Here is a 25,918-nt window from a genome sequence, read left to right on the forward strand (position 1 = left end):
ACGCACGCACGGCGGCGGCGAGAGAAGCAGGCGAGGAATGGAGGGAAGAGGTGGGGAGGGAGGGAGGGAGAGGCGGTGCACTTTTCAAATTCAAACGGTGGAGGGAGTCAGCTGCGCTGCCAGGTACTACTACCACCAAGCTATATGAAGGTGGAGGAAGGGGAATACCGGAGCTGCGTGCGTGTGCCTCGTTTTCCCGCGGCCTTTTGCTCTCCTTGTGGTTGCACACCTGTGCGCTGTGTGTTTCTCAGCTTGTGCTTCGTGTTGCTATTGGGCTCTCTCTCCTCGCCCGTTGCACGTATCTGCTGTTCCTCGTTACATTTACTGAATTGCTGTGATCTGAACATCGAATTCTGTAGCTGATCGATGGGGTGTCTGCAGTGTGCTTCATTGCACGCCTGCTAGTGCTAGCTATCGATGATGATCAAACTGAGTGAAATGTGCTGGTCTCCGCTTCTCCAGGCATGCGTGGTTAGTGCTAGTAGGTGTTTGCACCCGAGACACAACACTGGTCAAGATGGTAATTTGCTAATGCAAAGAAGTATCGTTAATTGCAGCCTTGCAGGAACGGTTCTGTAGATCACGCTAACTGTCAGAAACACATAAAGGACTACAGGATGCACAACGCTATGGACTTGACAGTGAGTAATGGATGGTACTTGTATGAAATACACCAACATTAACTACAAAATCATTCGTCAGGTGCAGCAAGCGCCGCAGATCACGAATGCCAGCATCAGGTACATCGGCGGAGCAACCTGCGTCAAGAAGTGATAATTTAAGGAGGTTGCATGCAGAAAATTTTTTATTTTTTAACCTTTTTAATAAATAATTTTATTACTAAACCTTCAGGGAAAACATTTCCACCCTGTCCACCAACATTGGCGTAGTGAAACGACTTACCACACCATTGTTGGTGGCGTGGCAGCCACTGACAATGGCGTGACAAAACCACCACACCATGCCATGCCGATTTGGCGGCATGACAGCGTTGTCTTGCCACACCACCAACACTGGCGTGGGCAAAAGGTTCAGTTTTGGAAAAAAAATTCCCGGTAGTTTAGTAATAGAATCATTTGCTAAAAAGATTTATTTAATAAAAAATTATTGCATGCATAGGGATGGTTCAAACCTTGCAGTTGAAGGAAAATTTTGAAGAGGTCCAAATTATAAGAACGTGGTTTTATGAAAATATGGAAGGTGGACAGATGCAATGGATGGAAGAGTATGTAAAATTCTGCTTGAATCCAATCTGCAAATTAAGGGGTGCTGAAATTCCAATCAGCTAGAAATTCTATTTGTTGCTATGGGTTCTCAGTGAACCTTTCTAGTAATTACAATCAGATGGATTATCCATAAGTATTTTTCATAGACTTCTGGTAGGTCTGCAGCACACGTGGTGCTTATTTGACTATGAGGCCACAGGTTTCACTGATGCAGCAGGGAGAACTCCGTTACTGATGAATTGGTGAAAGGTAAGAGGTATTCTGGCTCACTTGGCTGCGAGAGGCAGATAGAAAGTAACAAAGGGATTGAGTCCCCAACAAAGAGGTGCTGGATGCAATATAACATTTTTGGAGTGGTCAAGAACCCAAAGAGGCGTCTACCACCAATGCCCCTCACTCACTCACCACTAGTATTTCCATCAAGACTGTACATGAATCCACTGAGACTAAATGGTGAAACAAGAATAACCAGAATTACCTGACTTAGCCATTTACATGAAAGTAGTGCATAGCATAGAAGAAGTGTTCATATTATCAATAAAAATATCATAAAAATGTTGTATGTACTAGTATATTTTCTTTCAGAGTTCTCCTTTAAGTGTTTTCCTGTTACCTGCTTTTTAGAGGTACACATGACAAATTAGTAAAAGCTAAAATGAACTTATAGGCTGAAACCATGACAGGAAGAACACAATTAAAGAATCTAGGCAAATGATTTCTTTTTCAGCAAATTTAATGTTGAATTTTATGGAGAATTCAAAGTCCGAAACTGATATGTCAGATATCTCAGGTTGCAGAGCTCCACGAAGAGTTGGGTGAAATTGTTTGTTCTAGGTGAGATATTTCTTCTATACATACGTTATCATGATAATGATTGGTTTTACTTTAACAGCAGGAACTAATCAGAAACTAACTCAAGAACATACCCACCAGAAGGCTGAAGTTACCATTTCATGTAAAAACAACAATTTGTACAGGATCCTTGATCACAGCACCTTCTGTCCTTCAATTGCCTGCAGAGAAACAAAATGGATAATTGATTTAGTTTCAGAGGCAGAGACAAGGGCGGGGCGGTTAGGCCTTAGGCCCAAAATCCCATTAAAATCTATCAAAACATTCTGAAACTCTTAAGAGGTAACGTAATTTGCCAAGAACTTGTTAGTTGAGCCCTAAGTGTGATCATAATTTGGCTTCGGCCCTGCTTAGTTTACAGATCCTACGAAGAATGGTTTCACTAATATAGTAATTATTAACCAAAGAAATTGTATCGGCAACAAAGGAAAGGTTACTCACTTGGTAACACAGTTTACAATGGTGGAGCAGCATCTGTCTCTGGTGCTGGAGCCTTCAAGTTACTCTGATCAGATGGTTGAGTAGCAGATGAGCTTGGGGTGTGCATCGGTTGTCTTGGGGCTTTGGGGTGAACTACACCATTAGCTTGATGGCAGGCAATATCCTTCATTTGATGCAAAGCAAGGCGCTGAAGTTTGTCCAAGGTAACCATGATATCATCACTCGTTGAATGGTCCCTTTGCCTTAGACGCTCATACAATGAGCCAGTCTCTGCAGCTATTGCCCGGAAACCATCATACTGCAAGAAGTGTAAATAAAATAGCAAGCGTCACACACACAAAAATCATAAACTATGCACAATTCAGGAACATACTGCCTGGTGAAGTATGACAGAGCAGTCATTGCCAAAGTTGCTCTCCACTGTGGCAGCTTGTGGGGAATTATCATCCCCAGTGTCTGGTTTTTGGCAGATACCAGGTACATACCATGCAACACATGCATCATATGGCCGGACCTCCTGGATTATTTAAAAGACTCCTAAGACTTTCAAAAAATATATAAGTGACACAGAAAGCTCTGAACTTGGTATGCGAACCAAATCATTACGAAGTGCACACAAATTTTAGATGCAATGATGAAAAACCTTGCTTTGGGAATTTTTCGTATCGATCTGGTGCTAAAAGATGGAATTCATAATCCAAAACCATGGTTCATACTTCACAATAGATATGCCTGCACTGAACTTTATGTCCAGAATCCACATCTATGATAGGAATATAGGATATAGGATGTATATGAGTTTCAACATGCTCTAACTAGAACTAAAAATGCAGATTGCAGGATCCCTGACTTGATTACATGCTTATGGAGTTTTACATTTTTATGATGCGTGTACTAAACAACTTTGTTCTTGTAAATATGGATGACCATATATCATATGTGCCCATTGAAGTATGGGCAGGAGAAATGTATGATCTTCTAATGTGTATTAACTTCAATTAATCTTGTACTCTATATTGGAACCATGTTTTTTCATGGCACACACATGGAAGACAGAGATTCTGCAGCAAAAGAACTGATGATAAGCAACAGAAATAGAAGTATCTGTTCAATTTATCTAGCCTCTAGGGTCAGACAAGAACAGCATATGAAATTTCTATAAACAACTCTTTTTGGTTCTGGAAAGAATACACAAAGCTTGGTAGACCAAAACAGACTGATTGTGCTAGATGATCTGCCATTCCTGGTTTCAGATTTAGTGATTGGCACAAGTTCTACCTTCGCAACATGTGCATGTTCAACCTCACTGTCAGGATGAGTAGAACGGAAGGAACCATCCATATTGATAGCATCTTGAGTACTTCCGCTTCCTGGGACATAGCTTTTCACCTTGACTGAGAAATCAGCATCAATAGTTTCTTCTACAGTTGGCTCAACTCCTCCAGAAGAAGCAAGCAGAGGATCTCTATCTGCTCCAACAGCTTCCTCGCTGGAGAGCATATCGTCTGCATTTTCTTGGCTAATGGGTTTTGGTTCAGGCACTTTGGAATGGTAAAAATCTGAATGAGGACATCTTGGCAACGGCCTCCTTCAACATCTGCAGCATCTGTAAGAGATCAATTCAGCTATCCTTCTCTCCTGAAGTTCCAAGGCATCTCCATGAAACCAATCTGTGCACAGGACAAAATCAAAAAACGTCAAAGACAATAATAATACACAAATAAAGAAGATAGCTCAATCATGCTGGAAAACTGAACAATGACAAAGTATACGTACTTCTGCAACTCTCGCAGCGGATATACATCAAGTCTGAACGATAAGGCTTGAAGCAGAGATAGCAGGTTGGTTTCATCGACGAGCCAACGCCATCCTGGCTTCTGAGGATAACATCCTCCGCCTTGAGCTTACTGCAGCGTAGGTCATTCTTGCCTCTCTTCCATATCAGCCCAAAGAAAGTGATCTCTTGCTCAGCTCTACGCTTATGGTTTCTCCGTGAGTAGAGAGACAGGCGCTTCGCCTCCAGCTGCCTCGCATCCTCCATGCTCACTCCACTCATCTTCACCTTCGCGTTGCGGGTTGGTAACGTTAATCCCGGCTCCATGGTGTCCAGTTCAGGCGAAATCCTCCATCACTCATCAGAATGCGGGTCAGGATCTGTGGGAGGATGGCCGAGGCCGGATTCTTGGCCTCGCTCGACTGCAACGATTTTTGCTTTTCTTCTCCTCCTCCTCCTCCTCCTCCTCCTCCTCCTCCTCCTCCTCCTCCTCAGGTTCCGGCTCCGGTCTCGGCCTCAAGGACGGGGAGGGGAGGCGCAGCAGCAGCAGCAGCAGCGGTCTCTTCGATTGGTTGCTCCCCTAACCTCTTACTGCTGGAGCTCGCGGGTCGCGCGCGAGCCGGTTCTTGGTGGCGGGAGGACCTGAAGAAGGGGGGTGTGTGTTGTGGTTGGGTTTATCCCCCCTACACCTCCGGATCGTCGGATCCTGGAGCGGAGGAGGTATCCTCGGATGAGGCAGCTGTCGGCGGGGCGCAGCGCTTGGGGGCCATCGGCGGCGAGCGGTGGCCGGTGGGTAGGGGTGGGGCGGTGGTGGGTGGAAGAGGAGGCGGCATGGGGTGGAGGCGTCGGGTGCTCCGTACTCCCTCCCACTCCCTTGCCTTGTTGCGGATCATTGCTGTACTCAACTTTGTTTTCATCCACCTCAACAGTTATCCGGTTTTATTTTATTTACAGAGGCTAAACTTTAGCTTACATTTAATGTTTGCATATTTATTATAAATAATAAATATAGACTTTAATAAAACTCATCTATAGTCTCGGACTAATTTGTGAGACGAATCTAATGAGCCTAATCTATACTATTATAAAAAGCGGTAACGATTCTGTCATGATTTTTCGTCCGTCGTGGCCCCCACACTGGGTTGTGGTCCCACGTAGCAACCTCTGTATTCTACCTGTCCCGTGCAAAACTAGACCAAGTCGAGTACTTGGTCCAACGGATAAGATAACCTTTTTTAAGGCCAGAGGTCTCCGGTTTGACCCCGTCTAACGCTCGTGTTATTTTCTTTTCTTTAGCTGGAACCGTTCGATCCCGCCAGGCACTGCAGCCGTTTCGTCAATGTTCTCGTGCCAGCCAGCCCAGGTCGATACGTAGCAATGTAGCACATGTATTTAATTTTTCTTTCGGCACCCTGATTAGAGGTAGAGCCCAACTAATTAATTATTAAAATTTAGATTCAGTCCTAAATTTGTAACATTGTTTGTTATTTTTTTATCATCAAATATATCAACACAATATAGATTAAAATTTTATAACCAAAAAATTGTCCACTAAAAGTTTCTCAAAATATATCATTATTATTGTGATTTTAGAGTGGATTATTTTGATTGTTGAGCAAAGTTGATGAGCAAAATATCTTCACATACAAATATTTTATTTATGGTAAAGTTTATGAATAGAATTTTTATTTGTGTTTAAAGTTTATTAATATCTATGCATAAAGTTTATGACTACAAGTAGTACTCACATATTTTCCAAATATAAAAACTGGTCAAGGGATTGCATAGAAGCGAGGCAAGACCAATAAGATAAAAGTACATTACTTCAGTTTAACTTGATTAAATCTATACCACTTCTCGATGTTTTCAGTCAATTACATATTCCCTCTTAGTATTTATAAGGTTAGTGTGAATGCAATTCAAGTATTGAGCTACGGAGCACACACACGTTTGGTGGAAAGAGGCAACGTGCATATCAACAAATGTTTCAGATTTAGTCAAAATATGTTTAAATTTTAGAGTTGACGTGCGTTTGGTGTGTAGGACTTTATTATCTCCATAAGGAGTTAGAAACAAGGATTATCCACGGGGAAGAAAAGGAAAAAAAAGAAGAGTAAAATAAATAAGAAATGAAGAAGAAGATAAGAAATAAGAGAAGATAGAAAAAAAAGGAAAGGAAAGATAAAATAAGGAGAAACTAAAAATTCAGAATTTAAATTTATCATATTTCATATGGTTCACATAATTAATTAATTAATACCGAGTTGTATATATATATGTTTTAGCGGTTTCTTTTATATGTAATAATTTTTTTACCCGTAGCGAAGCACGGGCATGGTTGCTAGTTAATCCATAATTAGCCCATGTGATGCTACAGTAAACATTTGCTAATTATGGATAAATTAGGCTCAAAAAATTCGTCTCGCGGATTAGCTCATATTTATAAAATTAGTTTTTTTACTAATATATATTTAATACTTTAAATTAGTGTCTACATAAAGCTAAAAAATTTAACCATATCTAGACAACAACTCCTGCTCTTCGGCAGAGGTGGATAAAAAGCTCCAGTTACCGAGAGCGGTTCGAGTTTGACTATCTCGGGCAGATTAGTATTTTATTAATTAATTAATTATTAACTAAAAATATTTAAAATATATATTGATAAAATTTTTTACGTACGAAACACAAGACGGTCTGGATTACTTACCCAGGGAGCACGAACACGAACGGCTCTCAAGCCGTTCGTTTGGTTCGTGAGTCTGTGTTATTACGTAGTCATGTAAATTATCTTATCGTTTAGTGGAATTATTATTTATTAACTTATCATTATTAGGTTGATTATAATCGATATGTGTCTTTCTACTTATCTATGTTGTTATTCTTTTCAAGGTATCTTTTCGACTTGTATATCTTACTGGGATGCTCGATCCTCGAGCTAGCTCAAGCGAGGGAATGAACCGAGCCGAACTTATGTTTTAGCCTTTTTCTAACCACGCCAAGCCTATTTTTATTGTCTAGGGCGTGTTCAGTTAGGGATAATTTTTAGGTTTAGTTATCACATCATATATATGAACACACATGTAAAGTATTAAATGTAGTCTAATAATAATACAAATTACATATTTCGTCAGAAAAACACGAGACGAATTTATTAAGCATAATTAATCCGTCATTAGTAAATAATTACTGTAGCACCACGTTGTCAAATTATGGCGTAAATAGGCTTAAAAGATTCGACTCGCAATTTACGTGCAATCTACGTAATTGGTTTTTTCCTACATTTAATACTCCGTGCATATGTCCAAACATTTAATGTGACAACGTGAAAATTTTTGTTTTAGAAACTAAACAGGGACTTATGTGAACTTCACGCGTTGAGCGGAGCCAACCCTACTTAGGGCCTTGAAGAAAATGATTGTCTTTTCTTGTGATTTAAATTCATGACAATCTTTATTATGTACTAAATGATTGTCTTTTCTTGTGATTTAAATTCATGATAATCTTTATTATGTACTACTCTCAGTTTAAAAGTTCTTATTTTTATTCACTTCATTTTAAAATGGCATATTTTGTTTTGTTAAAACAAAGGTTTTACCAAATATGACTCTATTAGGACATATTTTTTATTAACAAAATAGATATTAGTATCTTCTATTTTAAAATATTTCCTTATGATTATACTTTTATAATATACTAGAAAAGTACTCATGCTTTGTAATGAAAATATATTACAAAATATTAAGAAATTTTATCAAGTGTGCTAATACCACTTGTTTGGACCAAATCTTGATTATTATATACTATAAAAAACAAAGGCCAATTTATAAAAATACTATAGAAAACAATGAGGTGACATATTCACTGGCACCGTACACCACCACTAGAGACATTTAAAGTAATATAGATTAGTAATATATTAATACAATAATCTTTAGTCAAATTTGTGTCCTACCAAAATAAAATACACCATATATTTTGAGATAGAGCGAGCAGCCTATATCACATATATCAAAACAAGGCTACAATAACCAAAGTAGTCCTTCTCTTTTCAAATCTCAATTCACATGTTTCTCACTTTTTAAATTCCAATAGATTACACCCGCATCTTTTCTTTTTACTTATGCTTATAAAAAAATTGATTTTTTACTTTGAATTTGGAGTTGATCTTGGAGTTTTTTTACGGTACTTAATTTTTCAGTCTTAGCTTTTAGATTGATAATAACGTGTATATAAAAGTTTTGATTCACAAATTATTTTTTGTTTATAAATATTGTGTTTGGTTTCTCCCTGAAAAACCAAACAATCACCCCCTTATTCTCTACTTTACCAAAATACTGTGTTTGAAATTTAGAAGTTTGACAAAATATTGTTCTAAATAATAAATATTCTTGACCGAATATAATAGCTTGTACAGGGTGAGACAAGCGAGTGTATAGAAAGATTGAGTGGGTCCCATCGAAATGAAAAGGTGAGAAAAAAATGGCAAATGTACTACGTACCACCCTAGGTATGTGACAAAGTTGCAATTACACTAAACTTTGTGGCAACGTAGAGGTGGCCTCTCAACTATATGCCTCTGTGGCATAGGAGCAATTTTCCCTTAAAAAACCTACGTGATTTTACTTAAAAATGAGAACTAATTGAGATTACCAATAATTACTCCCTCCAATCATAGATATGTGGCATTTAGCACAAGATTTTATTGAACTTTTAAGACAATAGTCATTAAATAATTGACGAATGCTTAGTTGTTTAAAAAACATTTTTTAGCGCATATTTGTCTTTAGAAAAACTATTACAACATCTGAACATCACAATCATAAATTTATCCGATCTTATGAACTTATTTTATATAAATAGTATAGTCAAATTTCATAAATTCGATCACATTTTATTCTAATTGTCAAATACTACCTTCATCCCTAAATATTTGATTTCGTTGACTTTTTATACACGTTTGACCATTCGTCTTATTTAATTTTTTTAAAAATACGTAAAGTTACGTATATGCATAAAAGTATACTTAACAATAAATAAAATAATATAAAAATAATTAGTAATTATGTAAATTTTTTAAATAAAACAAATAATCAAACATGTATTAAAAAAATCAATGACGTCAAGACGTCAAATTAGAGACGGAAGGAGCAGTATTTACGAGGAAAGGCGGTGCTAGCGAAGTCAACCCCCGAGAAAAATGTGCCAGGTTAGTAGATGGGCTTTCTCGACGAGACATACGGGCTGAATTTAGAACTGTTTTTTCGGAGGTCTCCTATCCATGTGACTGTCACGTGCGACGAGGACTTTTGTCAAACCAGCCACGCAGCGTCACATCAGTTGAAACAGCTGTTCAAAATTATCTTGATACTTATTTTACACCAACTTTAATAACTTTAATAGTTGAGGGACATGTTATGTACTTATATATGGTATCGTGGTTTAGGAACGAAAATTGAATTGGTTGTTAAGTTAAGAGACCTTATATAAACATTTTATTTTTGGATGGACCCAAATCGGAAGCATCACAACCCCAGGGCCTTGCAATACTCAACATCTGGATAGGAGTCTAGGGCCGAGGCCCATTTCAACCGCATATGTTTTGCGGGCCTGATCGGGCCCAGGCCCACACCAATCGCCGGGTGGTCTCTCCGCCGCGTCTCAGCACCGGCGACCACGGACGGAGCCGGCGAGGAGGGAGGCGAGGCGACCTCGATTCCTCGCCGTCCCCGTCGATCTTGACCAAAGCCGGCGAATCCGCGAATCCCTCCGGCTTCCTCTCCCTTCCCTTCCTTGTGAGTTGGCTCCGTCACCCTCCCCGTTACCGCGACGCCATCTCGCGGCTCTCCACCGATCGGTGAGCCGTCCTGATCACTTTCCAGGTACTCCTCTCTCTCCCTCTCTCTCTCTCTCTCTCTCTCTCTCTCTCTCCTCATATTCTTCTGCACAGCATTTTGTTGAAAATTTCTCATCACATCGAAGTTAATATGGAGAAATGATCTTCTGTGAACGCTTGTTTTTGGTGAGAATGGTTTACTGCATGGAGGTTTGCTTGCTCATGGATTAAGCTGCTGCTTGTATATTTACTGATCTAAATTTTGTCGCCGTAATGTAGTTACTACTAGTACACAGTAGAGAATTCCTTCATACTATACAAATCGTTTGAGTATTCTATTTAGCAGTATCGTGATTTTATCTGGACCGATTGGCTTAACATTTTTTTTTTTAAAAATAAATAGTCATAGCATTGGAAATTAATGGATCAATTTGTAAGTCATCCCAATTCATGATGGCAACATGTGTTTCCCCTTTCTTCCACTAACCTAGTCACCTAGATATGATATAAACTGTTGGTTGGGGGAAGCATGGATCTTATTGATGGTAGCATGTGTGGAGACAGTAAAGCATATAGAGTAATGGAACGATTTCTTCTGTATTGGTGAAATCTCGGTTCTCAATACATGCGAATTAAAGTTGTTAATCTTGGACCACTATAGCTCACTAGCTTCGTTTGTTTAATATTTAACCTCACATGTTGCTTGCATTGTGTATTACGGTATTACATCCCTTTGTTCAGCAGAATCATTTCTACTGCATATTCCCATCCCCAGATCTGAACTATACATACGATATTTCAAAATTTTCTTTCAGATCTAATGGAAGATTAGTTTCTATTTACCTGTTTTCTGACTTCCAACATGCTAGTTCCTAGTTATAAGAGTTGCTCTAAAATTTATCCCAACCCACAAGGATTTTCAAGTATGGTTTTAAAGTTGGTTGGACACCAAGGAAGAGCTTGGTGTCAATAGTTTTAAGAAAGAAGCAACAATATATTTCATCGAATCAGGATCCTCTGCAGCTGCAGAGGGCTACAATACTATGCATTTGTGTTATTCTTTTACCGTTGGATCGAAACTAAGGGCTCAGATTGGGTGCTACGGTAATCTCTGCAATAATAAACAGTACGTAAGAAACATTGTAGCTACTGTGCTTTGACACTGTTTATGGTATTTTTTTCATTGTTCTCCTCACATGAACAATACCCATAGCCATCTGTGTTACTGTAGATGATCCGGACCCTATTTCATCATCATATCAAATAGGTGAAATGGTGCTACGGTGAGCGTGCTTGAGGAGATCCAAACATGGGTTGAAATGATGAATTATGGTTTTGATTTTTTTTTTCAATATATAAATATGGCAATTTCAGAAGTTTTCGTATATTGTGAAGCTCCATACCTTTTAACTTATTTGTGGTAAACCTTTAGAGAAGTTAAATGGCATGCATTCTATGTATTAGTTGTAAAACTTTAGAAAATAGAAAGTTAAATGGCATGGATTCTATGATGATAGGCAACAATAACGATGCAAATAACTAACAGTCAGTATTCTAAGGAAAAATCATCTGAATCTCCAGACTCCTTGTCATGGCCTCATGGCAAGACTGTTCGGTACGTCCCTTCTATGATAACATCACAATTCACAAAGTAATTTTCGTACCCCATTTTGCATTAATTACCAGTAAATTGTTTGCCAGTGGCATTACTGATCAATAAAAGCTGCATCACAGTCCTCATCCTCATTATGTTACGTATAGACTAATATTTTAACATGAAGTCAGTATGAATGTAGGAAGTATATGCATTGATGCCACTGAAATATTTAGTTATTGGTTGAGTGCTTCACCATGAACTATGGTGGTATGTAAACAATTTATGCTTTCACTATGAAACAGATGAAAAAGCTACAAATACTTTCTGCACATTGCACTGAACAATGTATGTTCTGCCTTATGTAGATATGTACATCTCAAAACAATACCATCTTCAGGCTTATTTTCTAGAGATTATGTTTGAACTGAATTAGCAAATCAGATCACATGCCCTAAAGTGTTGTAAGTTCAAGCATGGTATAGACACCGATAAGAAGGAAGGCCTATACATGTACTTAATGATCTAAAAGTAAAGGTTGAAAATAAACTAAGACGAAAAAACTCTAAAATTAATTCTAAATTTAAAGTTGAAAACTCAAATTTTGGCTTATAAGCATAAGCAAAAGTGAAAAGTAACGACTGATACTCTAGAATTTCATTCATCAATATCCATGTTTGAATGATAATAAAGGTTTGAGGGTTAGTTGAAGCACTTTAATTACAAGTGTGCATTTGACAAGAGCAAGAGTGCAAGACCTTGGTCATGATGCAAAAGGTGAATAAAAATTGGAATCATCAACCTGACAGAGTTCATCACAATTGGCTGCAGGATTCCCCTGTACTAACTTGAATTTGTCGTAAGAGATTGTTCCTACTATAATCATCTGCATAAGGTACTTTCTTAAAGACAATAAAATTTATCTTTTGAGTTTGGTTATCACGACGGTTGTTTGATTTCAGAGCTCTTCAGTAAACACTTCAAATGTATCTTGCACTGGAGTAATGAACTGAAAACTTCATATGCCCAATGTTGTCAAATGTGAATGCAAAATTGATCAAATGGGTCTTCCTTCTTAATTCATTCACATAATTCGTTAACCAGGTATGCAATTCCTGATATTTAAGCATCAAAAACTAAATTTCTAGAGTTAACATCCAACAATTAATGAAAGCTCATAGTTGACATGAAATTAAGGTTTTTTTTTTTCCATTGTCCCCTGACCTCAGCCAAGTTGGGCAGCTGCTTGCCTTGGAAGGGTGCTCCAAGGCCATGTGCAAGGTTTGATTAAACATAATATTAATTTGCAGCCTACTATAGGAAAAGGTTCTCTAGGTCTGATTTCTCTGTTTGTTTTCACTTTAATTATTATCTGGCAGCTTTATAATTTTGGTTCCTGTTTTGCTTTCACCTCTTTTGCATATTAAAAGGTGTAAAGAACAGAGGTGTGTGAGCTTCTCCCGCCACTTTGTTGTTTTTATATTACATGAAGTTTGCAAAAACGTTTTGTATCAGAATCCCCACTTCCTTTGGCTAATTACACAATACTACCATCACGTCTCTTTAATCAAAGCTTATCGGTAATCGCCTCTATTATATTAAACCTTGGAAGGCGAGTTTTGGCTTCTTGTGAGTGCTCTTGAAGCAAGTACAGCTATCCATTAATCCATACTCCGCATCAGTCAATATCTCAACAAAAACTTTCCATTCTCTTTTCCTTTCTTGATTCATCCTAACAATCATAAACTTAGGGGTTATTTAGACAGGGCTAAACTTTTTAGTCTCATGTCACATCGGATGTTTGGACACTAATTCGGTATTAAATATAGACTAATCAAAAAACTAATTTCATAAATGAGAGCTAATCCGCGAGAAGAATTTTTTGAGCCTAATTTAATCCATAATTAACAAATGTTTATTATAGCATCACATAGACTAATCATGGATTAATTAGGCTCATTAGATTCGTCTCGTAAATTAGTCCAAAATTATGCATGAGTTTTTTTATAACTACGTTTACTATTTATAATAAGTTTATAATAAGTGTCCAAACATCTGATGTAACTAGTGGCTAAAGTTTAGCCCCTAGAAACAAACACCCCCTTATTCTTTGGTTTCTGATTTTTAACTATCTAGCAACATAACATAAAATCAATAGGAGGAGAATCCTTGTTAATGTATGTTTCAGTATCTGAATTGCAATAAATGCAATATCTTTTGCTAATAGTGTACTACATTGCGTATCCAACCATTGATCCGCAGTTCACACATCTCCATCTTTTGCACTCGATGCTGCAGAAATTTTGCTCCAGCTAGCTGTTTGTACTGCTTCACAGAGTTACAGCGTTTGCACTGTAAAAGCTTTTGTTTCCAAGGAAAGGGACACTGAAACTCCCTCTCCCTCTCCCTCTCTCTCTCCTGCACAAGTTGTTATTACTCTGTACAACTAAGCTCTCTGCAATTTGTTGAGTAGAGTAGAGTAGCAGTATGGTATATTTTACGCTTGATACTCCACTGTTTTGTTTCTGCTTCGCTTGTAGTTTGGTGCTCCTTTATTAAGTTCTTTTTACCACCAGTAGGAGTTTCTTTCTCACTGGGGATTAAAAATGGATGGGATAGCACCGGTGGCCTTGTTTATTCATGCCCATTTATTAGTTTTATAACAACGAGGATTTGGAGCTTTTACAGTTACAGCGCATCGTGGATTTGACTGGGCATTTTTTATTTTTCAACTTTGAATTAACTCCCGCTCCCACTGGTATCATGTAAATGTTTGACCGGATGTTGAAAGGGGTTTTGGATACGAATGAAAAAACAAATTTAATAGCTAGCCTAGAAACCGCGAGACGAATCTTTTGAATCTAATTAATCCGTCATTAGCATATGTTGATTACTGTAGCACTTATGGCTAATCATGAGCTAATTAGGCTCAAAAGATTCGTTTCAAGATTTCTTTTATAACTGTGTAATTAGTTTTTTGATTCATTTATATTTAATGTTTTATTTAAATATCTAAAAATTCGATGCGATGTTTTTTGAAAAAAATTTTTATGACCTAAACAAGGTCTGATATCACGAAAGGCAGAGCTTTACTCTTTCGGTCTTATCCCCTCGGCGCCAGTTGGACAGCTGTTCAAGCGAATGGCTGATTAAAACAAATTACATATAATTGTTTTTTTTTGCGCATGGAAAGGTATGCAGGCTTCCCACATTTGCTGTTTTTACGTTATTACTACTTCTATTGTAGTATTCCACTAGACTGGTATTTGAAGAATGAACTGTAATACTAATTAGTCCCACCATCAGGTTTCCTCTTATTTGTTGTTATTATGTTAGTGGTATTTCATTGTACTATAGACTAGTATCTGAATAATCACCTGTAATATTAGGAAAAAATGGGCTATTTGAAATATAGGATTTTTAAAATTATTTTTACAGGAATTGCACTAACTCAATGAATATTCTTGCCTTCCAAAGAAATCATAATTAGTTCTGGTGTCTTTTTACGCTATATCTTGTTCCCTGTGTTTTATATGAGCATGAAAATTCAAAAGACGAGGAAGATATTAGAACACATTCGTTTTTCTTACTAAGTGACAGCCTTTTTTGGGAAAACTGATGATGTTTGTTTTTTTACTATATAAAAAAGACTAAGAATAAGAAAATTGTAGGGTAAAAAATGGATAGGAAAATTGGGAAACACTTAGTTTTTCGTTACTACGTAACGGACTTTTTTTCTGGAATAACCGATGCTGTTTATTTTACTCCATAAAATTTGACCAAGGGGTAGATTTAAAAATTGTTCATGGAGTGTTAATTCTGTACTGTACTATCATTATACTTTTCATGCAAATTAAAGCTTTTAAGTATCTGTAACTATGCTGCTTTAAAATATCCTGCTAAAAATATTGGCCAAAGTTTTACCGTAGACAGTAGTAGTATTTATTAAAAAAGGATGAGGAGAACTTGCTGTACAATTGCTATTGCCCAAAGGACTGAACAGCAGGGCACATCCTCCAATGTGATTGCTTTTCTCTTGCTGACTTTATGATAGGAGTAGTAAACAGGGGTAGGAAAGATATACCGGTAAAGAAGAATTAGACAGATACTGATTTGCAAAAATTTAGAGAGCGTCATCTTTTGGCTTTTATAAAGAAAAAGCGAAACCATATTTTGTAAACAAAAATAATTTATAAATAATATATATATATATATTTAGTGATATAAAAACAAATATAAAACATAAACTACGATGAAAAAATCCTAAAATCATCTTTAAATTTAAAGTTAAAAAATTAATTTCGACTAATAATCATAAATAAAAACGAAAAGACGAGGATAAGAATAAGAACCTATCATGCACAATAAGACTAGACAACTCATAATACAAATAATGTCTTTCTTTTTCTCTTACTGAAATTGAACAGGGTGCTTCAAAAATATGCCAAATGCAATTAGGCCTTGTTTAGTTTAAAAAATATCACATCGAATCTTTAGACATCTAAAAGAAACATTAAATATTTATAAACATTAAAATTAATTAACATAGTTATGGTGGAAATCGTGAGACAAATCTTTTGAGTCTAATTAGGACGTAATTAGCCATAAGTGCTGTAGTAACCAATACGTACTAATGACGGATTAATTTGACTCAAAAGATTTATCTCACGGTTTTCAGATGGAATCTGAAATTTGTTTTATAATTAGACTATACTTAATACTTTAAATTTATGTCAAAAAATTTGATGTGATGTTTTTGTAAAAAGTTTCTGTAAACTAAAAAAACCTTAATGAAAAATGCAGACAAAGGTTAAACATTTTTACATTTTGGAATATTATATTGGAATTATTTGTATTTGTTTCCTTTTTACCCCAATATTTTTAAGACGTTGTGCGTCGCATTGCTTGGTTTACTGTTCAATAAAATGGAGGTACTCGTATGCTGTCTGTACTACGTACTCCAGTACACTTTTTGCAGTCCAACCAATCAGCCCGGCTGGTCAAAGGAGAGAGAGCGAAAGAGAGCAGGAACCCCGCCATTTCTGTGCAGTTTCTGCCCCAAAAATCTCATTTTTAATCGCCCCATTTTCCCTGTCTTTAAAAATCCTTCTCCATAAGACTTTGGTAACAGCTACTGGTGCCTGGTAGTAACCAGACACAAAAGAGGGAAAGCAAAACAAGAGTGGGTGTCTCCTGTTGTCTGTCTTCCTCCTCGTTGGAGTCCAAGCAAGTTTGGTGATAGCCAAGAACCACATACTAGCAAGGTGAGAGGTGAGCTTCTGTCACATGCTACATGGAGGGAGGGGAGGGCATTGCTGTAGCAGGTGCAGGTGGCCATGGAGCCGCCGGTTTCGGCCTGTTCAGAGCTGCCGATGTGACCATGGCGGAGGCACAGGACGCGGGCAAGGAGTACCACTCGTCTCCCTCCTCGCCGTCGACGTCTCCTACTCCCTCCCCGCCGCCGCCGGCTGCGGCTGGCCATGGAGGGGAGGCCGCCGCTGCGACGCCCACCATGTGGAGTCTGGGTGGCGAGAAGCCTGGTGAGGCGGCTGCAGGGGACAACGGCGCCATGCAGATGTCAGGCCACCACCACAGTGAGCATGCCAGCTTGAGCTCCGGGCGGCGTAGGGGCCGGCCAAAAGGGTCCGGGAGGCGCCAGATCCTAGCCACTCTAGGTCAGTACACCCCCTTCGAAATCCCAAATCATTTACATGTTTTCTTTGGAATAAACCATATATTCCATTTATGCTGCTCCTTTTCTTGCCATATCCGCCATCTTTTGTGGATTTTCTGTTTCATTGCTTGGATGGGGTCCAGTTAGGGTGATGTGTAAGTTGCCTTTTTGTGCTGAGCAAGTCTAGCCAGTCAATAACCGTTAGCACAGTTCTGTTCTTCTGTTCTTGTATTGTCGCATTCGTACCCTATATTGTTCAAGCGATTGTTTTGTTTTCCACTTTATTCTTTCAGTTTGCATTATCCTTATTTTTGAGGATTTTCACTAATTTCTGTAGATTATTAAGTGCAATCAAGGTTTCTGTTCCATATCATCTTGTAGATTGGTTATTCAGAAAAATGCACATTTGCTTGCCTGATTATGGTTGGTATTCTTGAATGCTTGTAAAGGGGAATGGTATGCGCTATCGGCTGGAGGGAGCTTCACGCCTCACGTCATTATTGTTGGTACAGGGGAGGTAAGCCATTCCTTCGCAGGTCCTAGCTAAGCTTGGCATTGTGTTGTGATTTGGTAAGGGAAGAATGAACACTACCTGACTTGCTCTTGTGCAATTCGTTTTGGTACTTCGGTAGGATGTGGCGGCGCGCATAATGTCCTTCTCTCAGAAGGGTCCACGCTCGATTTGCATCCTCTCTGCCAATGGGACCATCTCCAATGTAGCGTTGAGCCAGCCTGGCTCGTCCGGTAGCACCTTCACCTACGAGGTATGAAATGGAGTTGCATCTTATGATGATATTGATGCCTGGCAATGTTATGAAATTTGACCTGCTAGCTTTTGTGAACCTTTTTTGATCGGTATGTACAAAGTCCTGAATACGCTGAACCATTTTGGTCTGTTTAGTTTAGGGTCTTTTTACTTTGAGTGCTTTTATCTAGTATAACCACTGTAATAAATTACTTAGTAAGTGGAACGAATGGTTTTCTTGCCTAAATGTTCTGAGGGTGTATCTTGACATTGGTTTTGTTTCATCTCAATTATCTGAGTCTCAAGTCTTAGCTACCTCATGTAAGTTGCTCTTGAAGGTTCAGTCTCATCACTAGAAGTAAGAAGTCTTAACTACCTCATGTGAGCCTACTCTGCCTAAATGACTCCCTTTCCCACCTTATTAGCACCATCCACATAGATAACTGCAAGTATAAGAGACAGAAAGATGGCAACAAAATGTTTTTTTCCCTTTTTGAGTGGCCTTGTGTGTATCAATGTAGGAATATGATAACAATTTAACAAAGTTGTCATGATACTGCATATTCGCTCGTGGTTAGGTGCTCATTTTCAAACTCTAATATTGAATCCTTGCATATCTGATCATCAGGGTCGGTTTGAGATTCTGCAACTGACTGGCTCCTTTACTATGGCGGAGGAAGGTGGTCGTAGGAGAACTGGTGGGCTCAGTGTCTCGCTTGCTGGCCCTGACGGCCGTGTTGTCGGTGGTGTAGTAGCTGGGATGCTGCGTGCCGCGAGCCCTATTCAGGTAAAAGGAGAAGTGAACTGCTTGTACCAGATTAACCAATGCACTCACAATTAACTCAACAAGACACAAAACATCGATATCTTCTTGTTCATTACCATCGTTAAAACGCAAAAATCCTTTTTTTCTCTGTTTACTAACACAAACTGGTTGAATAGGTGATTGTGGGGAGCTTCCTGCCCAACAGCCTAAAGCAGCATCAGAGGAGGATGGGCCTACAACAGCAACCATCTGCTACTCCGGCACTACCAGCACAGATGGCTCCACCTCCTGTGCTCACAGCGGCAATGCCCATTTCTCAGGCAGCTCCTGGAACTAATGGTTGCCATGCACCACAGGTATCATCCACACATCGCCAAGCCCATACCGGAGTGGAGCACAGTGCAACAACCGGTGTCGCCATGAACCTGAACAGCTCAAGCTCCACAGGTTTCACCATGGTTGGGTGGCCTGTCAGCTCACAGCCCATGGGGCACAGGCCTTCACCTGACATCAATGTCTGCTTAACTCCCCAGGAGTAGCATCATCAGCTGTTCAGCTATCATCTTTTGTCGCCCCATCCCTGACACATTTTGTAGGGCATGGCTGTTAATCTGCCATGTGCGATGACAAATTATGGGCTCTATTCTAATCAATTAGGTCCGCAGTTTAATTTGGGGGGAGAAACTAGGCAAGACTAAAGACAATTTAGCCAGAATCTGACAGAATGTGGTAGTCTATTAGTTGCAGTTGCCATCATCTAATTGTTAGGGTGTGTCATTGTGCTGGGGACATCTGGTTGTGATTCATATTTTCATTCTCGCTGTGACTGGCTCTTGTTTGTACTTTTGCATTGTTTGGAGCTTTTGTAGCATGTTCTTCCACCTATATAGTACTAGCATCACTGTTTGATCCATTGCTCCTCTGTTTACCCTAGATCCCAACGTCATAGAAACGTGTTTATCTTCTCTTTTAAGCAAACAGAAATGTATTTATCGTTGAAACCCCATTTGGAACGCAAAGAATTTCTGATGAAAGTCTGAAACAATTTCTGACGTTCCAAACACAAAATGATGGTCTTATCGTCCGTTTCTTTGCAACTTTTGTGGTTGACGTCTGTCGCGTACGGCGAAGTTTTGTTCGCAGTTTTGCCAAGACGGCGAGATGACTAGGTTTGTCGAGAAGGATGGGCCAGCTTGGTTTTTGACCAAAATTAAACTCATCAAAATGTTGATAACTTCAATAGTTTTGAAATAACATTTGGATCAAGGCCAATATTTGGCATGCCTTTGGCCTTGAACCAAACCAACCAGACGTTATTCTTCACCTACCAAAGAAATCTTTGTTAGTGCCAGCTTTTCCAAGCCAACAAGTGGCTAGCTTTATCATATAAGAGCATGTTTGGTTCTCTGTCCTGCTAAATTATTTGGTAGTACCAAATATAGGGGAACTTTGGCACTACCAAAAGTTATTGGTTTCTAAGGTAGAGTTACATTGTTCATATTTGATTTGTTATCAACATGGAGCCAAATTTTTTGTGCAACAGTAAGGAAAATTATCGAATTATGTTAAATTGGGTAGGGGCATTACCATTCAAGACATATTTTGATATCAATCTAAATAGACCCGAACTCTTTTGCTAGGAAACTGTACAGAATAATAGGGCAGTCAAAGAAGCATGCACTCTTAGGGAAACTGTTTTTAGTACTTAGGTGAACATGCATCCATTTCTTGCATGTTATCTAACTAGTGATAAAGATAAATTAATATGAGCTATATCAGTTCATAAACATAAAATTTTAAATTCGACCTCTACAAGTTATAATAAAAATAAGTAGTTTCAGTTTAATTTGTTATTTCCTATCATTTTTAAAAGTCAAATTTAAACTTACATGTTTATACAGTAATATATCTTATGCTAATCTATCTTATCCATTTTTATGTTTATAATGGCTATTCATGTGACATGCAATAAACGGATGGATATACACCCATGTGCTAACCTACCTAAACTAAAGATAATTCCCTGGAAGTCTTCAGCAAAGCCACGCACAATACATAAAAAGACGATAAGAGTATATGTAAATTTTATTATAGAAAGACATGGTGGTGATGTGAGAATGCTATCAGGTAATTTCATAAGCCTTCAATTTAATATGTCACTATTTCATTAAACTTATTGCTCATTTACTTAAGGATAAAAGTTCTTTTAAAAATATTCTAAAATAAAATAAATATAGAACACTGTGAAACAGATTATCTTAACAAATAAAATATAAAAAGAGATGTAAATAAAATTTTTAGACTCAAATTTACAGCTAATAAATTAAACAAATAATTTCCTTGCCAAATTATTCCAAATTAAACTCTTGGAATTGGAATTTGCAATAAAATATATTCATAAATACCATAACATATTCATATTTTTCCCTTCCAAATACAACATGTACATAACATATGAAATTTGGTAGAATGACATAGGTACATAAGCATAAGCATAATAGAGGATATTTGGTGGGACGATCCATGTATGTAGTAAAATTATATAGTTTTAGTTTTTGGCGATAAATTTCATAATTTGTACTATGTTTTTTATTCCCATGACAATACTTAACTTAAATACTATCTCCATCCCAAAAAAGAATAAATCATTTTTAGCCTACTTCACATATGCCTGTACAACATCATGAAGAATAGAATACCTTTTAATTTTTTAAACACCAATAAATTTCTCCCGTGCTTAACAATATATATACTCACTTGTATACGTAGGTATACATATACATATACCCATATGGATATGTATACATATAATAGACGTACGTAGAAAACCGATCGTGCGACCACCCGACGCGCGCGCGCAAAGTAGACCGACCCCTCAAATGTGGCACGTGGCCTGAGGGACTCGAGAGCCACTGTCTTTTATGATCAGTAGAGTCTTCAATATACCTCTTCTAAAATAAAATTTGATGCTAAAAATCGATAAAAATAGGTTTACAACTTTATTTAGATTGTAACAAAACAGTTTGTAGCACCTCACAGTTTGTAGCAACGGCTCAGGTATGATCTAATAAGACTTAGGACGTGTTAGAACAGCCCGAAAGCACGACTCATGATGCTTCTTTCATATGATAAGTCTATTTTTCTCATGTTCACTTTAGGTCGTGTTCTAAATGAATAAAATTAGTCCATTTTAACTGCCTCTTCTCCTTAGGTTATATCTTTTATTGGCTGAATTGAGTATATTTTAGATCCCTCGACTGTTCTTCAGTTCTTCTTTCCTAGCCGTAGCCGTACCATGCCGAGTCGGCCCAGGCATTGTCCTAGTCGTGGCCCAACTATCGCGCTGGGCTGGTACGGGCCCAATACTAGTCTTGTCGTGTGGTGCTCGGGCCGGGCCGGGCCGAATTGCCGTTTCATCGGGCCTCGCCCTCGGGCCTTCTATACTGCTCGCGTGTCGCGTCCGCACGTGACGTGGAGGTACCCGCGTTCCTCCTCCAGATGTCGCCTTCCACAGCACCCTCTGCCACCTTCTCCCTCTTTCTAGACTCCTCTCCACTCCTCCACCGCCCCACCGCCATGGCAACGCACCACCTCCTATATATACACTGCTCGGCCGCCGCGTCTTCATCGTCGCGTCATCAGCAAGAACCTCCGTAGTGCAATCCACACACCCCTAGCCTGATTCCAGAGCACGCGCCGGCCAGCCTTACTAGTTAGTTCGCCGGAGAAGCCGTCGGCGGCGGCGACGGGCACCACCAAGATGGCGTACATGCGCGTGACGCACCGCGACGAGGAGGGCAAGAAGGTGACGGAGAAGATGCCGATCCCGGAGACGCGGCGCCCCGACACGGCCAAGCACTTCGAGCGCAAGCTGGAGGAGCAAGGGTTCCACCGCCTGGAGCGCCACCCGGCCAACGGGCCCGCGCGCGGCATCGGCGCGCCGCCGCCCAAGTCCGGCCGCGGCGGGAAGTTCACCTGGGAGGGCCCCGACGGCCTCGTCGACACCCAGCTCGACCCCGCCCCTCCCGCCATCGACCCCGACGACCCCAACTACGAGGAGGACGGCGCCGCCGGCGAGGTCGACGAGGAGGTCGTCGTCGGAGAGGTGGAGGTCGCCAAGGTTGCTGAGGCCAGGGACGGCGTCGCGAGGGTCGAAGTCGTAGCGCCGCCGCGCCAGCCAGAAAAGCAGGAGCAGAAGCAGTAATCGCCGGCCGGTCGCCGGCCGCCATTAGTGACCTCGAGAGAGCTGATGATCCTTGTGCGTTGTTGAGTGCGTGTTTGGGTGCAGGTCTTGCTATAATTTAGTTTTGTCCGTTTGCAGCATGTAAAAATTGAGGTATTTTGTTTAATCAGTATTATCTCCGCTTATAACCGCTTCAGCTTATAAAGATGTTTTTTTATTACTGGATCGCAATCTAAACAAATATTTTCTCAAATTTTATCAAGACTTTTTGTGCCCACGCTGACTTTATAATTTTTTTTTTGGTTTTTATGCACATGTTATTTTCAAAGCAATAATTATACTAGATAGATATTAGGAGGTGCCAGAATTTTAATATCTTCTGTTCCCACTAAAATGATATCTATCTTCTGTCCCCACTAAAATGATAGCTAGGTATCGAGTTAATTTTACACTAAAATTTTTTTGGGTTAGATCCATGTCATTACAAATATGTCAGTTTAGAAAAATGTCATTATAATTTTAGTATGCGATAATTTTAGTATTCGCATAGATGCCATTATAAATTTTACTCTATCATGTGTATGTCATTTTCTATCCGGAGGCCACTGGACCTAGGACACTCTAATTTTATATTGTCTAAAATTCTCTACTCACTGACACGCGGGCCCCTCCCTCACAGCCTCACTGACTCTAATTTTATATTGTCTAAAATTCTCTACTCACTGACACGCGGGCCCCTCCCTCACAGCCTCACTGACACGCGGGCCCCTCCCTCACAGTATAAATTTTACTCTATCATGTGTATGTCATTTTCTATCCGGAGGCAACTGGACCTAGGACACTAATTTTATATTGTCTAAAATTCTCTACTCACTGACACGCGGGCCCCTCCCTCACAGCCTCACTGACACGCGGGCCCTTCCCTCACAGCCTAGGCCCCTCTTCTTGCTTGGCCCTGTCGACGACGACGGGTGGAGTCCAGGCTTCTGGATGGCGATTACGGCGAGGTGGCCAGGGAGAGCTGCGACGACGGTGATGCGGTCGGCGACGAGCAGCGGGGATGGGGAGCGCGACGGCGAGGTGGCCAAGGAGAGCTGCGATGACGGTGATGGGGTCGGCGGCGGGCAGCGGGGATGGGGAGCGTGACAAGGAGAGCGAGGATGACGGGGATGCGGCACCATCGACGTCCATGGTGACGCCAATGTTGTCGCGCCGAGCTAATTGAGGAGACGGGAGCGCGACGAGGAGAGCGAGGACGACGGGAATGCGGCGTCGTCGGCGTCCATGGTGACACCATCGTCGTGGCGTCAAGCCGGTTGAGGGGACGGGAAGCACGACGAGGAGAGCGATGACGATGGGGATGCGGCGTCGTCATCGTCCATGGTAGCAGATCTGGCTCCTCGCGCCGACTACGGCTGCGACGGTGTCCATGGTCCTGAATCGACGTCCTCCACTGCGGATCTGATCCCTACCAGCTATCACCGGAGATCCACCCCCACCGTCCCTCCGGTTGCCGACACCGGCCACGATAGCCGACGGCACCGCCGCAGTCGAGGAGACGTCGCCGCCATTGCGTCGAGCCGGTCGAGGAGACACCGCCACCGTTGCACCGAGCCGACGCCTCCATCCTGGTGTACCTCCGCAAACTCGAGCATGTGGCCGACGCGATCATGCTCGGAGGGCACGATGCTGGGGATGGCCTTGAGGCGGACGCTCCACTCCTTCGTCGCGGCCGCGCCGCCGAGCAGGCCGAGCCACTCCTTGGTGACAGACAACGGTGGCTGTGACGCCATTGCATGTGGCGAGGAGTGCGTCGTTCATTGCAGAGATGAAGTTAGGGGTATTTTAGACTATACGAAAATACACTCGTCTGCATGTGGGTCCAACCATCTTCAGGACGTAGAAGATGGCATGGCTCTAATTGAGAAAAAATTATAATGGCATATCTACTATTAGGTGAAAATAGTGAATTGTAATGGTATTTTTCTAAATTGGTATATTTATAATGCCATGGATCTAATTAACCTAATTTTTTACTCAATAAATATAAAATTGCTCTATTTTCTAAACTAGATTTCTTGTTACACCGTTGTAACCGTAACCGTTAAATATATATTATAAAAATTAAATAATCTTTTATCGGTGTGATATATAAATACGTAGAAAATCAAAGCATCCAGAAATGTGAGTTGAAAATGGAGTACGAAGTACTAAAAGTTACTTGGATTAGCACGGGATTTCCTGGTTCTTTCAATCATAATCGTTATACGGCATTAGTTTTCTTGCTCCCCGTCACGAGGCCCGCCGGAGCATCGACGCCGGCGGCCGACGCTTCGGCCGCCATGGGGCTTAGCTCCGCCCAACGGGAGGAATGAAACGCCGCCTCATGCAGCCCGATGTGCGATTTCGGCCTCCAGATGTGTTGAGAGGAGGAGACGTAGCTGGATTGTTGGCTCCGTGGGCCGTGCGGCCCAGCTTTGAGGGGAAACTCTTTCTTAGCACATCGGTGGACTTACACATGTTTCTTGCATATTGTCTAGTTATTAAAAATATAAATTTTTTTAATAGATAGTTATTAAAAATATGAAAAATATTCAATAGAATAGATTAGTATGAATTATATCACTTCACATGTATACAAATTTAAATTTGACTTCTATAAACTATAACAAAACAATAAATATAAGTGTAAGTGTGCGTCTAGTTTAGTTAAATTTGTTTTTTCTGCATCTCGTAGAAGTTATATTTTTCATATTAATCTATCACGTTGAATTTGTCCTTACTTTCAACGAATATTTAGGTGACAAAAATCTTCACCGTGTGCTAAAAT

At 40.0% G+C, this 25,918-nt stretch overlaps 2 protein-coding genes, 1 long non-coding RNA gene and 1 pseudogene across 3 annotated transcripts; 3 read left to right on the plus strand and 1 right to left on the minus strand.

Annotated features, from left to right (window-relative positions):
* Positions 1-515: 515 nt before the first annotated feature.
* Positions 516-5,186, minus strand: LOC102718214 (annotated as a pseudogene).
* Positions 5,187-9,911: 4,725 nt separating this feature from the next.
* LOC107305287 lies at positions 9,912-13,272 on the plus strand. Its single transcript, XR_001551419.2, has 4 exons — positions 9,912-10,172; positions 12,552-12,615; positions 12,683-12,824; positions 12,950-13,272. It is a non-coding gene; the product is annotated as an uncharacterized LOC107305287 (long non-coding RNA).
* Positions 13,273-16,578: 3,306 nt separating this feature from the next.
* Positions 16,579-19,782, plus strand: LOC102718494 (AT-hook motif nuclear-localized protein 7). The gene is made up of 5 exons (XM_006662669.3): positions 16,579-17,395; positions 17,844-17,911; positions 18,027-18,158; positions 18,768-18,926; positions 19,082-19,782. The coding sequence occupies exons 1-5, from the start codon at positions 17,014-17,016 to the stop codon at positions 19,442-19,444; spliced, it is 1,104 nt and encodes a 367-aa protein (XP_006662732.1). The 5' UTR covers positions 16,579-17,013; the 3' UTR covers positions 19,445-19,782.
* Positions 19,783-22,527: 2,745 nt separating this feature from the next.
* LOC102706422 lies at positions 22,528-23,339 on the plus strand. Its single transcript, XM_040529093.1, has one exon. It carries the CDS (start codon positions 22,666-22,668, stop codon positions 23,107-23,109), a length of 444 nt encoding a protein of 147 aa, XP_040385027.1. The 5' UTR covers positions 22,528-22,665; the 3' UTR covers positions 23,110-23,339.
* Positions 23,340-25,918: the final 2,579 nt, after the last annotated feature.

This window comes from Oryza brachyantha, chromosome 11 (genome assembly GCF_000231095.2).
Source record: "Oryza brachyantha chromosome 11, ObraRS2, whole genome shotgun sequence".
Classification (NCBI taxonomy): Eukaryota; Viridiplantae; Streptophyta; class Magnoliopsida; order Poales; family Poaceae; genus Oryza; species Oryza brachyantha.

Excerpts from the sequence above, each read along its gene's own strand:
- LOC102718494 (XM_006662669.3), top strand. The coding sequence starts at position 17,014 with ATGGAGGGAGGGGAGGGCATTGCTGTAGCAGGTGCAGGTGGCCATGGA. Across the intron at positions 18,159-18,767 it reads GTAGCACCTTCACCTACGAG|GGTCGGTTTGAGATTCTGCA; the intron begins GTATGAAATGGA and ends TCTGATCATCAG. Across the intron at positions 18,927-19,081 it reads GTGCCGCGAGCCCTATTCAG|GTGATTGTGGGGAGCTTCCT; the intron begins GTAAAAGGAGAA and ends CTGGTTGAATAG.
- LOC102706422 (XM_040529093.1), top strand. The coding sequence starts at position 22,666 with ATGGCGTACATGCGCGTGACGCACCGCGACGAGGAGGGCAAGAAGGTG.